At 46.6% G+C, this 15,156-nt stretch overlaps 1 protein-coding gene across 1 annotated transcript in view; it reads right to left on the bottom strand.

Annotated features, from left to right (window-relative positions):
- Positions 1-1,323, bottom strand: part of SEC63 (SEC63 homolog, protein translocation regulator) — a 53,723-nt gene extending 52,400 nt beyond the window's left edge. Inside the window, exon 1 of the mRNA XM_068677769.1 lies at positions 923-1,323. Coding sequence (XP_068533870.1) covers positions 923-1,046 — 124 coding nt within the window. The 5' untranslated portion in view covers positions 1,047-1,323. The remainder of the gene's footprint in view (positions 1-922) is intronic.
- Between the last annotated feature and the right edge of the window lie 13,833 nt (positions 1,324-15,156).

The raw sequence follows: 15,156 nt of genomic DNA, 5'->3' as shown, positions 1-15,156 counted from the left end.
AGGATGTGCGGTCGGCTCTCCATGCACATGCAAGACAACACTGGCCAGAGGGGAGAAAACAAGTCAGATTTAACAGCAGACTTAGCTAGAAATTGGGTGCAAAGCCATATTCCAAGTTTATGTTCCCATTTTCTGGGATTTTGTAGGGATAACCTTATATATGGGGATCAAACACAATGCTAGGAGAGTTCATGTGCCTGGAAACATTTCTATGGATGCCGGTGCTGCTGCCTGTCCCCTGAAGCAGAGGAGCCAGCAGTAGTGTCACTGCTGGCCGTGCCACTCTGTGCAGCACCTCCGCTACGTCCAAGCAGCTCTCCCCAGCAGCAGCAGCTGCTAAGAACCATGGAGCGAGCACACCATCACCAAAGAGAGATGGTTTTCCGTCCCATTGCCTCCTGCCCTTCACCAGGACGATAATTAAACAGAAACGTTGCATATGGGGGAGCAGATCCAGAAGCAGACCTTTGATCTCCTGCTCCTCAGGAGCAACTGAAAGGCCACAGAATGCCTCCAGCATCTGGCAGCAGCTGGTTTTCAGCACAAATCAAGGCAAGGAAGCCTTGTTTCCCCACAGACAGGGCTGGCTCCCCTACAGGTGCCCAAGCAGGGGGGCAGGACCCCAGGCACAAGCAACGAGCCAGCACCCAAACCACATTACTTTGGGGTTCATTTTCCCTACACACCCCTTTTTAGGAAGCAATGGAAGGGGATCTCTTTGTTGAGCCCTCCCTTTGTGCCTCAAAGCCGCCCGAACCGAGCTGCGGGAGCCTTTTAAAACACAACGGTGGAAAAAATAAATAAACAAATAAATAAAAACAACCAGGAGAGCGGGATACAGGGCCCACCCCCCCCTCAGAGCCCAGCAGCGGGGTTAACGCCTCACAGAGCCCCCCCCCACCCCATCCCCTCAGCCCCTCACCGGCGTGCTGGTCGCGGGGCCACAGGTAGTAGGTGGCGGGGATGACGATGAGCCCCACGAAGCTGGTGAGGAAGTAGAAGAAGGTGTTGCCGCTGTCGTCGTACTGGAACTGCTGCCCCGCCATAACGACGACGACGACGACGACGGCGGCAGCAGCGACGACGCCGCCGCCGCCGCCGCCACCAGGCCCGGCCCGGCCTCGCCCTCAACCGCCTCGACGCTGAGGGGAGGGGGGGGGGGCAGCGCCGGGCACGCGCCGCGCCGCGCGCGCTCCCGCCGACGGCGCCGGGCACGCGCCGCGTGCGCGCGCGCGCTCCCCGCCGCTCTCTCCTCTCGCTCTCTCTCCCTCTCCTCCCGCCGCAAGGAGACGTGTCACTGCGCAGCCACCATAGCCATTGTGACGTCACCGCGCCGCGCTCGCCCCGGCCGTGATTCGCCGCCAGCCGCGGCCTCGCCCCTCGCCTTCCGCCCCGCTCCTGGCCACGCCCCCTCCCGCCCTTGGCCACGCCCCCTCCCTCCCCCCCCCCCCCGCGCGCGCTCTCTCCCTCTCGCCGCAAGATGGCGGCCGCGCCCCGTCAGGGAGGGCTGGGGGCGTCCTCGCCGCCGTTCCCTGCCGGAGCCTCGCAGTGTTCATAGGCAGAATAAAATATTTCTTGCGATGTCTGTGGCTGTGTGTGTGGCCTCTCGCTGAGCACTTCCTGCAGCAGCCACAGCGCTTGCAATAGCTGTTTCAGACGATAACAAAATCACAAAATCACAGAATCACAGAATTTCTAGGTTGGAAGAGACCTCGAGATCACCAAGTCCAACCTCTGACCTAACACTAACAGTCCCCACTAAACCATATCCCTAAGCTCTACATCTAAACGGCTTTTAAAGACCTCCAGGGATGGTGACTCCACCACCTCCCTGGGCTGAGTACATAAAGCACGCACCTCCCTGTGAACATTTCTAGCCCTAAATTTCCCACAGTGAGACAGTGAAACATTTCCATACGGTATAAAAAAGGAATAAGTCAATAAGAACCTTAGCCTGATTTTGTAAGCAGGGGAAATGCTCCTTCTGCCACTGCATTCAGTTTCTTCAGGTAAAGGGGTAGAGCTCTCAAAGGCAATTAGGTTCCTACAAGTTTTACAGAATTAACCTGTTGGATGAGGACAGTTTGTGGGTGCTCCAAGGTGTGGGGTGAGCTGAGGTAATCTTACCTAGACACCATACAATCCACACAGGGAACTGTAAGTGCCCCACAGCACATCTTTGGTCAATGCCCACCACAGGAGCCAGATGAGGCTGCTGTCCAGCTCTGGGCTCCCTGGTTAGGAGATTTGTCACCCAGACCCTAAACAGCAGTGAGCAGAGGCCGTTTTAACATAGACCCTAGCAATCTGTTTGAGTGTTGTTCCTTATGTACCCAATTTCCCCATGAACAGTAATGGTTATCCCTTACTTCCAAGGGGAAAGGAGAATTAGTGTTGCTTTTCCTGCTGACAGCCTGTCAATAACCCCAACCGTTTGCATTTAAAGTGCAGCTGAGTCTATTGGAGGCAGAAACAACACTTTGAGAACTCCCCGGTACATACGTGTAGCTATCTCTAAACTAAAAGAATTTGATCTTCCCCAAACACACTCAGAATACTTTTAACACCCATTGTGTCAAGTCACAAAAGTGCATTCTTGTGTTACACACCCTTCCACACCCTGTGGGCCCTTCCACAGGGGCACAGTGGTTTATTGCCATTATCCCAGCGGCACAGGGGCTGCCTCCTGCACCTCCAGCACACTCATCTGTCTGATTTTTCGTTCAGGTGCAAACAGCTTGGTAGCCACTGACCTGTGGGGATGGTGTTATGTGCATGTTCATTCACGCAGTGGTTTCACAGCCACCAGCATCACTTTTGCATATCCTCGGATGTTGTTTCCAGTGTCAGGGGAGATTGTCAGCTGCTGATTGCCTCTACCAAGCGTGCAGGTTGGGGCTTTTATAAAGGAAAGTTACAAAAAAGCATCCTACCTTCAGTCCTACCTTCATTCCTAAACACAAAACAGAGACCCAAACTACTGGCAAGGTTGGGTCTGCAGAAGGCACAGAAGGCACAGAAAGGAGAAATGGTAGTGGGAAGGCAGAAAAATTATAAGCTTGGTATCTGAAACTGCACAACGACTGATGCATATTCATGCTGAAAACACGTCCATTTTCTTATGAGCTGGACAAATCTTCTGCCCTTTGTGTTAGCAGCACACCTGCACTTTTATCAGGAGCAGCTTGAGTGGACCATACAGTTCAGTGAATCAAGAAGAGGAGAAAGACAGAGCTTTGACAAAATCCCATAATCTCTACAGAAGAACAGCTACTACAGATCTAGTAAGGCACCAATGATGACAGTCGGACTGTTTTAGCAAGTAGGAATGGTGAAACTTTGAACATTTCTGGTGTAAAAAATAGGCAGTTTCAAACCTGAATGTAAGATTTTACAACCTGTGAAATGAAAATGATCATTTAGCAGAGATGCCTAAAGCTGCGGGAACTCATACCTAGATGTCATGACCTACCTCAACTTCTGTGAGGTGGCGAACTGCCTTCCTACAAGCCGAGGGAATCCGGAGCAGAAATTTCCAGCGGTGGGCAATGGCCGGCAGATGGCAATCAAACACAGCCGTGGGGAGCTCTCCAGCTCATGCCATTGCCAAACGCGTCTGATAAGACGATGACGGATTTCCATTTGCCAGTTTTGCGAGTATATCGGTTTCCACCAAAATGCAATGTGACTTTATGTAAGTCTACCGTATCTGGGTCATTAAACCAAGAAAGGAAGAATGCTCTTAGTGTGTTCAGGTGGGAAGGAGAGAAGATAACAGATTTGCATGACATATTTCATTGAAATGGGCATTACTAACAAAACAGCTCTTTGTAAGAGCTTCAAAAGCACCTGTAGCCGTGGAAAAGCTGCAGGCATGAGCCAGGCAGCAGGATCTGCACTGTGCATGTGGCTGTGGCCCACCGCAGGCTATGTTCAGTAGCAATGCAAGCAAGACCCCTGCTTCTTGTCTCTCAGCCTTCTCCACTCTGCAGGCAATGTCACACAGGAGCCTTTGTGTTTGGCCCAGCTGTTTTAGAAATATTCTTCCTGTGTGCATGTTTCGTGACACAAGGTGGTCAATTCAATTAGTTCCAGTCAGCAAAGGTTGCGTGCAACCAGCCTAAACACCTGTGAAACAAAAAAAAAGATCTCATGAAGAGAAATACACTACAGGAGGGAAGATGCCTCCAGCTAGATGTACTAGGATGCATGGACACCTACATCCACTGCCTGCAAACACCATTGCTTATCTGGCTAGCATTTTTTATTGCTATTTTACTTGTTTCTGGCAGAGAAGCCAGATTCAAATAAATGGCCCCGTGATCCACCCTGGGACTACAGTGGACCTGCCACCTTTGGATTTGCATGTTGATTTCAATGGCAATGAATATAGCAGCTGTCCAGGACCATAGAGGAGTTCAGCCGTGCAACACATCTAACACGACCATATGAGAAAGAAAAGTCCCATTTTTTAACTCCTGTGGGGGTGCCAACAAATGTGTGACTCCCTTTGGTTGGGAATATCACATTCTTGTGTCCCTGGTGCCTGATTTGTTTCCAAAGACAGATGAGAAAAGCCATGTAACACCTTCTCCTTGGCATGCTTCCCAACATTTTGGAGTGATTTCCACAAAAGCTTCCATAGATCCACTCCTGACTAGGCGCAAGGATTTGGCCAGGCTGATAGCAAGGGGATGGTGGAGGCAGTGGAGGAGCACTGGAGGGCAGTGATGGCAGAAGATCTGTAGGACAGAGAAGTGGAGCTTGAATGGGCAGTGCGCTGAGGAACTTCTTTCAGTGGTTCACGTCTGACTGTAGTTCACATCTGTAATTAAAAATGGCAGGAAATTGGGGGTATTTCCTACTGAGAGATGACAAATTTAGGACAGAAGTTACTCGAGCAAGTTGCTGGGAACTTATATCTCAGTTTTATAGGGATTAATGTCAGGGGGGAAATGAAAACAAATAAACAAACAAACAAACCAAAAAAAAAAAAAAAAAAAACACACACACAACACTCCTGAACAAAGTATGGTGCCAGAAGAACCAGAAGAGTGGGAAAATAAGAGCTTATGCACATCATAAGCTCATCTGTAACATTTGTGCTTTGATTCCCTGGAGTCTTACCCTCAGAATAAAATCTGAAGAAGGAACAAGTTATATCAGGAACCAATTCAGCTGGCATTTTGGCCTACTTTTTTTCTTTCCCGTAGGGTGCTGGGGATAATTCTGGGAATGGGAACACTGAGCAGTGCATTAGGGATTGGGGTTTTCCACAGACCTAGGTCCAAAATGCAGGTTCTCCAAGGGAGGTCTCTCTCCAGTCTTTCTCGGCCCTAGGTGAAGACCAACTCCTCTTTCTCTTCTTCCTCTATTTCTATTCTCCCTGTCTTTCTCTTGTTTCTTATTTTTTCTTCCCTCCCTCCTTTCCTTTACCTTTCCCCAGCCTCACAAGGGGAGCATGCCCCCAGGTTCAGCCCTTGCGGAGGTGCAGACTTTGCCGCAGGGCTGCAAAGGCATCAGGACAGAGCACTCCTGTTGGGAACACTCACGATGAAAGCTGGAGTGCTGCTGCTGCCTCTCTGGAAATTAGAAAGCGTGGTGGCTAAATCCAGCAACTGGGACTGAGGGGTATTATGACGATAGGCACAACAAAGACGCAGTAAGTGGATTATCTGAAAAGCACCCCCTTTTTTTTTTTCTCCGAGTTTCCAATTTTTTTGTTTAAATTAACTATTTTATGCCACGGTATTAATCATAGCCTAAAAACGGTGCAGTGGCATCGCCTTTAGAAATGGAAAATGATTTATAAATTGTCCTTGCCGCCTGACGTTTGGAGCTCTTCAAACAACATTTGTTTTGATGGTTGACCTTGTAAACTGGGGAAGACAGAAGTAAGTCACAAAGATCCTGTGGGTTAAACTATTTTCCAAGCTGATTATGAAGCTTAAAGCTCAAAAGGTCTTTGCACAGAAACTCACAAAATACCTTTTCTTTCTTAAAGGGTTATCATCACCTAATTCATTTTACCTCTGGTTCCGCATTAGAGGTATTGTTTACTCCTCTGCTGCTCAGAAAATGCTCAGCAAGTGTGATATTATAGCCCACCCCACAAGCCTGGCCCAAGTTACAGCAGCTTAGCACAGCCTAACACCACAGCCGTGCCTGTTTTTCATTAAGAAATGTTGTTTGAATGGTTAAGAAGAGCTTTCCCTGACATTGCAATTATTTCTCAGTAACCTCAATCATGCTGCCAGTGATCAGGCAAAACTCCCGCTGACACTCTTGCCTGATGGACACCAATGCAAGGTTTGTCACCCACCAAACCATGTCCCCAAGCACCACGTCCAACCTCTCCTTGAACACCCCCAGGGACAGTGACTCCACCACCTCCCTGGGCAACCTGTCCACGTGCTCGCCCTAAATGGCATCTCCTGTTGCTATTCTGCTCATTGGGGGCAGAAAGAAAAGTAAAATCAATGGGATTTAGCCTGATCTAGTGAGGGCAGGGCCACACGTGCATGTCTTTGCCATGGAAAAGGCTAGGCCAGCACTCCAGGATCAGCAAGGGCAGTATCCCGCCTAGCCATCTCACCAACCAGCTCAGCAAACATTTTTCCCTTGTTTTCTGCCAAGGTGTATGAAATAAAGACCTGTGAAAATATCGCTGTGTGTTTTCATTCTGTATTCTCCATCTTCCACCTCCGACGCTGGGTGATAATGGTCTATAAGCCAAAGGCAGAAGCTGAGCAAGCAGAGCATTTCTTCCAGTGAGATCCCTTTCTGAATCAGGGAGGGAGAAGGGAAACGCACCAACATCTGCTCGGCGCGCTCCCGAGACCTGCTTAAAATTGATTGAGCGGATTTTTAAAGAACAATGCGAGGACCTGAGGACCTTCAGCACTCCTCGCCAGTCCTGTCAAAGCACTAAGGGAGATGACGGCCACGAGGCTGAGCCTGCGTGATGGTATATCGATTTTTTTTTTATTTTTTTGCACCCAACGTTTCCGAACACCGAGGTTTGTGATGCAAATGCTACAGCCTCCCGCTGCAGCAACTTAGGAGAGCAATGCTACGATTTTAATAAAGCTGTCAGCTTAAGTGACTGCATGGTTACACCGTGATATTAATACACGTTCTTAACTGTCAATTAGTTAACTGGCTAATAAAAAGAGCCTAGCTTATAGGATTTTGCTAATGAATATAATGCTTTGTTTCTGGGCAAAACATATGCTTTGGATATATAATTAGAAAAAGCCCCCCCTTTCCTCCCCCATCGAGAGAGCATGTGCAGCTGAATAAAGGAGCTCATTATACCTGCGAGGGGTCAAAGTCTGTGGATCTGTAGCTTATGGTATTATGACAGATTACAAAATCACTCTATTATGTTAGTCAATCTGTTTCCAAGCACAAACTAGCGGGGAGCAGGGCACTAGAAACTCCCAAGCACGGCGCCCGGTGGCTTTTCCCGGAGGTCTTATGATAGGTCAGCTGCTGGTGGCATCACCTCTGACAGCTCACATGTCAGACCTTTGCTGTATGACTTCTGTCTTTGTTATTGCAGAGCCTCTTCACCGACAATCAATCCCTGCTTCAGGTTGCAAAGAGCTCCCAGTAAGAGCTGAAACAAATTTGAAATCCATGGGTAGCCATCACTTGTGCTAATGAAAGAAAAAAGCAGAGCACTTATGCTCCATCTGACCTCCCTCGGGCTCTCTCTATAATAAAAAAGAAGAAGAAAAAAAAAAAAAAAGTTTTTAAGTAGAGAGGAGAGCAGCTAAGCAGCAACAGCTGGGAGGGAAAGCGGCGGGTTCAGCATCGGTGCATTTGTCGGTTTGAAAAGAAAAAAAAAAAAAAAAAGTAGTTCATATGCAGGATAAAGGGATTTCAGACATGATAGAGATCCTAAGAAATATTTGACTTTCCTAATCTTCCAGGAAAATTATTCTGCCAGGTCAGTTCAGCATAAAACTCCTTGGTACCAAGGGGAAAGAAAATCCTCTTGTGTTAGAGGAGCACGGGGCTCCCCAGCACCGTGGCCACATCCCGTGCTGCCAGGCTGCAATGTTATGAGACCCTACTGAGGAGAGATGCTTGCACCACTGTCATGGGCTTGCGTGAAACGTGGGCAGAAACTGCAGACAGGGCACGAGGAGAAGTTTCTCCAGCTCCAAGGACTCCAGGAGCTGTGCTGGCTGTCCTGCTGTGGGCACGCAGCTGTGGGGAGCTGGAGCGCTGCTGGGACACCTGCTCGGAGCATCCCATGCACTGCTCCCCACTCCCATTTCGGCAGGGATTTCCTCAGCACCGTGGCTCCCCCATGGTTCCCAGCTCAGGAACCATCAGAAACCCCTCCAAGTAAGCTGGAAAACCTCTGAAGTAAAGGACAGGGTGGAAAAATAGGGTAAGGTACCTCCTCTTTCCTCTTCAGACCGCTGGCGCAGCTCAGGAGGGGGAGGAATTTCTGCCATCAAGTTTTGCTGCTATCAAAGCGAGAGCTAAAGGGAACTTCTCCTTTACAGGGGAGCCACCTCGGCTGGCGCTAAGCAGGAAGTCAACACCAAAGTATTCAGAGCAAAGCGAGGCTTTGAATAAAGTAATGCTTTTAATCCTATTCCTGTTAATCATCTCAAAGATAATCTGTCAGTTCCTCTTGGGGATAATATCTATTTTACTTCAGGAGCTAGCTTTCCCTCTCGGCTACATTCACAGCCTTGCAAACCCGTTTGTCCCACTTCTTTGCGGGCTGATCAGCATTACTGCTCATACAAGCACCTTGCTAATCCCCGGAGGCCGGGTCCAAACATGGTGAAAGTCACTTCATATCCCCGGAGATCAGCAGAGTGACACTGGCTTACACTGGGCAACAACCTGGCCCATAGACCCGGGTGTATTTGGCGAGAAGCCTGGGAGTTCATGACTTTTATATGTTTCAACAAAAGGCATTGAAAAGAGCTTTTGATATGGTTATTTGGTCAAAGAGATCAAACGCTTCCCCTTTGCATTAATCCTTTTCATGTTTTCAGCACGTAAACTAAATTTAAACCGAACCTCATCCTGCAGGTGTTCGGGCACGTGGTCTGAGAAACATCTGTTTGGGGCAACTGCAGAAGAGAAATGGCCAAGGTTTATGAAATCACGACGGGGGTGGACCACAGGAACTGAAAAACATTATTTACGGAGCGTGAGGCAGCGCAGGGCGGAGGCAGGCTGCAGGAGCAGCACTGGCCCAGTGCAGCAGCTCCTATGGGCTGGGTTCAGGGTTGCCCTCCTGTACTCCTCACCCCACAGCTGGTTCATTTATCCACTGCTCAGTTCATTGTTTTCTTACCTCCACGGGCCTTCTGTAAGGCCGCACGGCGCTTGTTCACGTGAGCGTGGCTATTGTACATATGCTGGGCTTTGCCACTCTTCTTGAAACTGGCCCCAAAATGAGATTTACTTCCAAGAAATAACAAAGCTCAGGCAGGCAGTCGTACTTGCTCATCTTTCCTGGGTTTTGATTTCTCTTTAAATGACCTCTAAAATATTTTCCCATTAAAGCAAGGTCTATTTTTAAGCTACCGATGTCATTTAATTAGTCATTTTTCACGAGAGGCACATCTGACTGGAATTTATGCTCTTTTTATCTCCTTTTAGCAGCATATATCTTTCTTTTTTTTTTTTTTTTTCCTACCAGTAAGATGGGATCTCTTAGTCTTAGATCTAACAATCTCTAACATTTTTTTTTTTCTTTTCCCTTATCAACCCCCTCAGACCCTGGAAGTGAGTAAATTAGACAATCTGTGCAACCCACTTCATGAATTGTCTGACTCACAGTGCAGCAGCTAGGTAAAGTGCTATGAAATCAAGATGCACTTAGCAGAACAAGAAATACATATATTTATTTATTTATAAATATATTTTTTTCCTGTCACTTAGATACCTGTCCCTGTTATCTTATGCTTATTGTCCCCTTGGAATGAGTTTCTAGTGTGAATAAAAAAATGAGTTTCATAGCATCACACCATCGAGATAAGATGCAGTTTAATTACTGCCTTGATCAGGTTAAGGACAATACCGTTCCTGTACACAGCACTCTCAGCTGAGTCAGCATAATCCTCTGGGGAAAAGAAAAATAACAACAACAAAAAATGCAAATCCTGAGTTGAAGCATTCATAAATTATGAGTCATATTAGAGAAGAAAACACAGGTTTTCCCAGCTTTGATGCCTTCTAGATGTGGTAGGTGGTCCAGAGGAGTTAGCTCAAACACTGAAGACATAGGTCCCAGCGTGCTACAAGGGCAGGAAGGAACAGGGTTGGCAGCCTGCAAAGTTTGAGTGTTTGTCATGGTCAGTCACTGTGAACTTGGAGTTCCTGCTGGATGTGTGACTGGGAAGAGAATCCGTGTTCAGGTGGAAAGCTCTTTCTGAAGCATTTGGGTATGGGTGAGGGTTAAACAATTCTTCCTCGTACAAATCCACGATCTGCTCGTGCTGCAAAATATCAAATGTTAAAATGATTATGCTGCAAGATTGTCTTTGCTCAGCATTTTGGGAGATAGTCTACATAAATCTGCTTTCACCTCCAACAGCCTCTTTTGCCCTTCAAAGCTACAGACTTCTCTTTGCTTTCAGCCCCCAGTGATTACAAGTCTCTGCTCTCCCTCTTAGCTGGGAACACAGAAAAACACCTGAAAGGTGTTGCTGGAAGATTTTAAATCCAGGAGAAATGGTCAGAGGGGCTGAGGCTGGTGTGGTTTGCAGCCATCACCAGGCCGTCCCTGGTGAGCACTGCTGCGGGGCACCAGGGGGTGGCTGGGCACACACCAAGTGTCATAGGAACGAACAGGTGAGGTAGCCTCGGCCATGCCAGACAGCCAAAAGGCAAGCTGAAAGCCAAGAAAGGAAATAAAAGCTTAATCTCAGTAAAAATATAGTCCCTGAACACTGGCAGGGTCAGGGTCAGATTGGGTTACGTGTTGTATAAGTCCCCGTTATACAAGCCAAGGCAGGGCAGAGGCTTTCCCAGGACTATTCGATCCTGCTTTCTCTTGAGCACTCTTGCTTGTTTCTGCCTCATTCCTTCTTTCTCACTGTCCCTTTTCCTGACATTTGTCTGGACACCAGGCAGGTCAGCCCAAGTGCTTCTATTGCCATGATTTAGGAGACCACACAGACCACTTGGTCTTGAAATAAAACACATGTGGGAGCTCATGAGCAGACCTAAAGTAACTCCCACAAGTGGCTACAGTAAAGCATATGTATTCTCTTATATATAAAGACACCCTCATGTGTGTACATACACCTTTTATACTGCTTATCTGTGGAACAGATAACAAAGCATATTCTGTACTAGTGAAGCAGTCTGCTGCAGTGCAAAGCAGCTAAATCAAGGGGTGTATTGATAAATGCAATCATGGCAAATACCTGTGCAGCCTGGACAAGAGAGTCAATGGTGCTGTGGTATCCTCTGATAACTGAGAAAAAAAAAAAAAAAGGCACCACCATATTTCGTATAAATGACTGTTATTACTCATCCCATGACCAGCTTTACAGCAGTTGTTCTGGAGGAAATTCTCCCTTCCAAGCACACATGCTCTCCTCTGGGTGCTCCATCCCTTTCAGTTTGAGATTCTGTTTTTCCAGGAAAAACCTGACATATTAATGGCAAGCTAGCATCTTTGCCAATACTTGCTAGCCCTCTCTTTGCACCCCAGCACTCCCCTTCCAGGCAGACGTTCTGAAAGCATCTTCAGACTATTTTTTTCAACGGAGACATGTAAAGTAAAGTGAGGCTGCAGACTTTTAGAGCCCATTTCCTCCTCCAGAAAGAGCTGCCTTGAATCTCTTGACCCTCCCTTTGCCGGATCAATTTCAATTCTCTGTTCTGATCAACAGGGGAAAAAAAGCAGCATTTGCCAAAAGAAACATGCACATTCCAGCATCAGAATCACAACCCCACATTTAAAAACCTCTTCCAGCACAGTGCAAACACGCTTTTGGCCTTTTTCTCATTTCTCTGTTTGACTAATTGCTCCCAGTCCAGCACGCTTTTGCAATACTTAACTCCAAGTCTTGACTCCACGACACAAAAAGCTGCTGAAGTACGCACATGCAACTTATCATAGTCTTCCAAAGAAAATGAAAAATAACATTGCACTGCAAGCAGCATCCCTGGAAAATTCTTTTTTTTTTTATTTATTATTATTATTTTTTAGAACTATGGAGAATATATGAACGTCCAAACAAATACAATTTGCTTCTTAATCATCAAGAAGGGAATGTTACTGTCTAAAGCATTCTTTCCATGACAGGGAAAATGAAAATACAACAAAGTAATTTAAACCCACTGCCTTTACACACTCTCAGTCGAGGATTGCCCCTGTAATAGGAAGACAGGTGCACAGAGTTTTACCTGGAAGCTGGAGAGCTTACAGTCTTCAGACTTTGCCTTAGACCTAGCCAGGTGTTGCTTTTATAGCTTGGCCAGGTACAAGATACTTCTGTCATTCATATTTTCCTGACTCTTTCCACAGACTGCTTTGGAAGTCATCTGTCCTTACCACATCAGTCCCAGGACTCCTCTGCATAAAACCAAGACGCCTGCTCACTGCTGTGTGCATTTCCAGCAGCACAGTAGATTGCTACTGTTCCAAATGCTACTAAAAAAAATTTTTTTTTTGAATGAAGTCCAAAGGAATATTCTGATTGCCAGTGGCTGTGCTCTCTGTCTTAACCTAGATCAGTTTGACATAAGCCATTTATTTCATGGTTAACCCCGGAAAAATCCTGCAGGGAATAGAAATTCATGCATTAATCCTGCTCACCAGTTTGGTTCCACTTACGGTTGGATGAAGGAGCTGCTGCGTTGCAACTCAAGACTCAAAGCTATTGCTTCAAATGCTTTAACAAAACAACACTCCAGAGCCCTTCGTGATCCTCACACAAACTCTTTATTACAGAGGAAAGAAAGAGACAACACTGTAAGTGCTGAGCATTACAATGAAATGTAAAGCAGCATTAAAGTTGCTCTGTGCTTAATGCTGTGGTGTTCTCAGCTAATCTTGTTTTGGTTGAATGGCATGTTCATTGCAGCAAATAAATCAGTAACGTGCAGGATTATTGAAGAGGAAAGACACATTAAACCAGTTTAGGGCATCATATTGATTGATTTTTCTTTTATTATTTTTTTTTTCAGTGTCTGATTTAGCTTGGTGTTTTCAACAGTCAGTTCTAATAAACGCTTGTATAGCAGAGATTAAGCAGGTGGGAATGTTGCCCAGAAAGAGTATTATGAATAACTTAAGGCACTGGCTTAATTGCAGCAATCCATGATACTTACTGTGCTGGCACTAGAGTGGAATTTTCAATATTAAAAGTTAAAACTTCAACCGAGCTACTAGCAAGTGTCTCTCTGCTATAAGATATTTGAAATAGCTTTCCAACATTTTCACCTTAGATGGGAGTAGGTGCAGATTTCAGGGTTCCCTTAAGTATATAACTTATTTCCAGCAAAATTCATCAAGTAATTAAAAAAAATAATTAGCAGTTAACTCTGCAACTTTGCATTTGATTGCAAAGCATTGCAACAGCATCCCTGCCCTCCTGCCACCTGGTCAGTCCTACTTCTATTTGTGAGATGCACAAAAATAAATAAAAAACCAAACACAGCCCACACTTCAAACCACAGACTCCTTTCAAAGCTACACCAAAGCATAAAGTATTCCTGTATTCTTCATCCACTGTGGGCTGGCAGCAGGGAACATCAGGTTCTCATATTTGTTTCTCCAAGCTGCGGCATTCACCCTGCGCCCCTGCGTGTTGGGGACCTGAAAGCACAGCCTGCTTGGCGCAGAACCCAACAGTACCCAAAATTGTGGGAACCAAACAGCTGTGAGCCCTGAGCAAGTTGATCCAGGTTTAGAGATGGTCCTGCTTGAGCAGGGAGTTGGACTTGTTGACCTCCAGTGTTCTCCAGTAGAGCTGCCAAGAGGAAAAGAAACAGTTAAGGCTTATGTGAAAGAGGAAAACGCTCCCTGACAGCAGACAGCCTCACCACAGCATAAGCAATCTGGCAAAATCTATATGGAGTGGAGATCCCATATAAAACACTGATGACAACAAGAGTTAGCGTCACAAATACATCAGTCAGGATTCAACAGGAAAGATGGGCAAGGAAGTTGTTTTGTCTAGGGGTAAAGAAACAACTAATTCCTTTTCTGTTTAGGGCTGAAAGTTACACAAATCGCACAGGCCAAAATTATTCCTCTTTCCCTATCTCTGATCTGTGCAAGGTATGGAAGTCCATCCTAGCCCATTGCAGCCCCAGAGCAGCAGATGTGCTTGTGGCTGCTCCCACGTGCTTATGTTTGCCAGCACAAATCAGAAGCACCCCAGGCAGCTCCTTGGACCTCAAAGCAGATGCTGGGGGAGAAGAGTGCTACCAAGTGTGCTTCCAGACTCCCATTCCCGCCTTCAATTACTCCCTGCACCTCTGTTCCACTCACTGCGTCAATCCCCCTCTCCTCCTGCTGTCCTTCTCTTATACTTATCTTTCAAATCCCAAGAACACGTGCAGCCAGAACTGTACCTAGTTTTCCAGCTGAAGCTGCACCTCAAATACTGGCGTAATACTTTCCCAGCCTTTCTGGAAGTCCCTTTGTGACAAACTAAGATTAAATTTGCCTTCGAGACATTCACATCTACCACTAATGCGCAATGCTGTCGTCAGCTGAGATACCCAGCTCTCTCCACCATGACTCACTGCGCTGTCATTTTAAGAAAATCTTCCAGCCCAACAGAAATTCAACAGGAGGACTGCTGGAGCTGAAAGAGCAGCCAGTACAGGTAACTGAAAGCCACCCCATAAAGACACCAAGTTATCCCAAGTACCTTTACCCCCAGACACCTGTCCAAGAATCTCCATTGCAACTAACGAGACTCTTTCCGTATACTTCAGCAGGATTTAACTGCGCTCAAACTCCACCCTTTCTCAGCAGTTGCAATTCATTTCTTCTGTAATTCACTCCAGCGCTGCTTTGGAAATATCCTTCTGATACTGTTTTCCTGCAAGTGGCATAATGAGGAGTAATAAGCAGGTGCCTTTAAACACAAACCCCAAACAGCAGGAATATAAAACTACCATAAATGGAGCAATTAAGAAACCACACTG

This window comes from Anas acuta, chromosome 3 (assembly GCF_963932015.1).
Source record: "Anas acuta chromosome 3, bAnaAcu1.1, whole genome shotgun sequence".
Taxonomy (NCBI): domain Eukaryota; kingdom Metazoa; phylum Chordata; class Aves; order Anseriformes; family Anatidae; genus Anas; species Anas acuta.
Note: the sequence above shows the minus strand (reverse complement) of the source record. Positions and strands in the feature narration are given on the sequence as shown.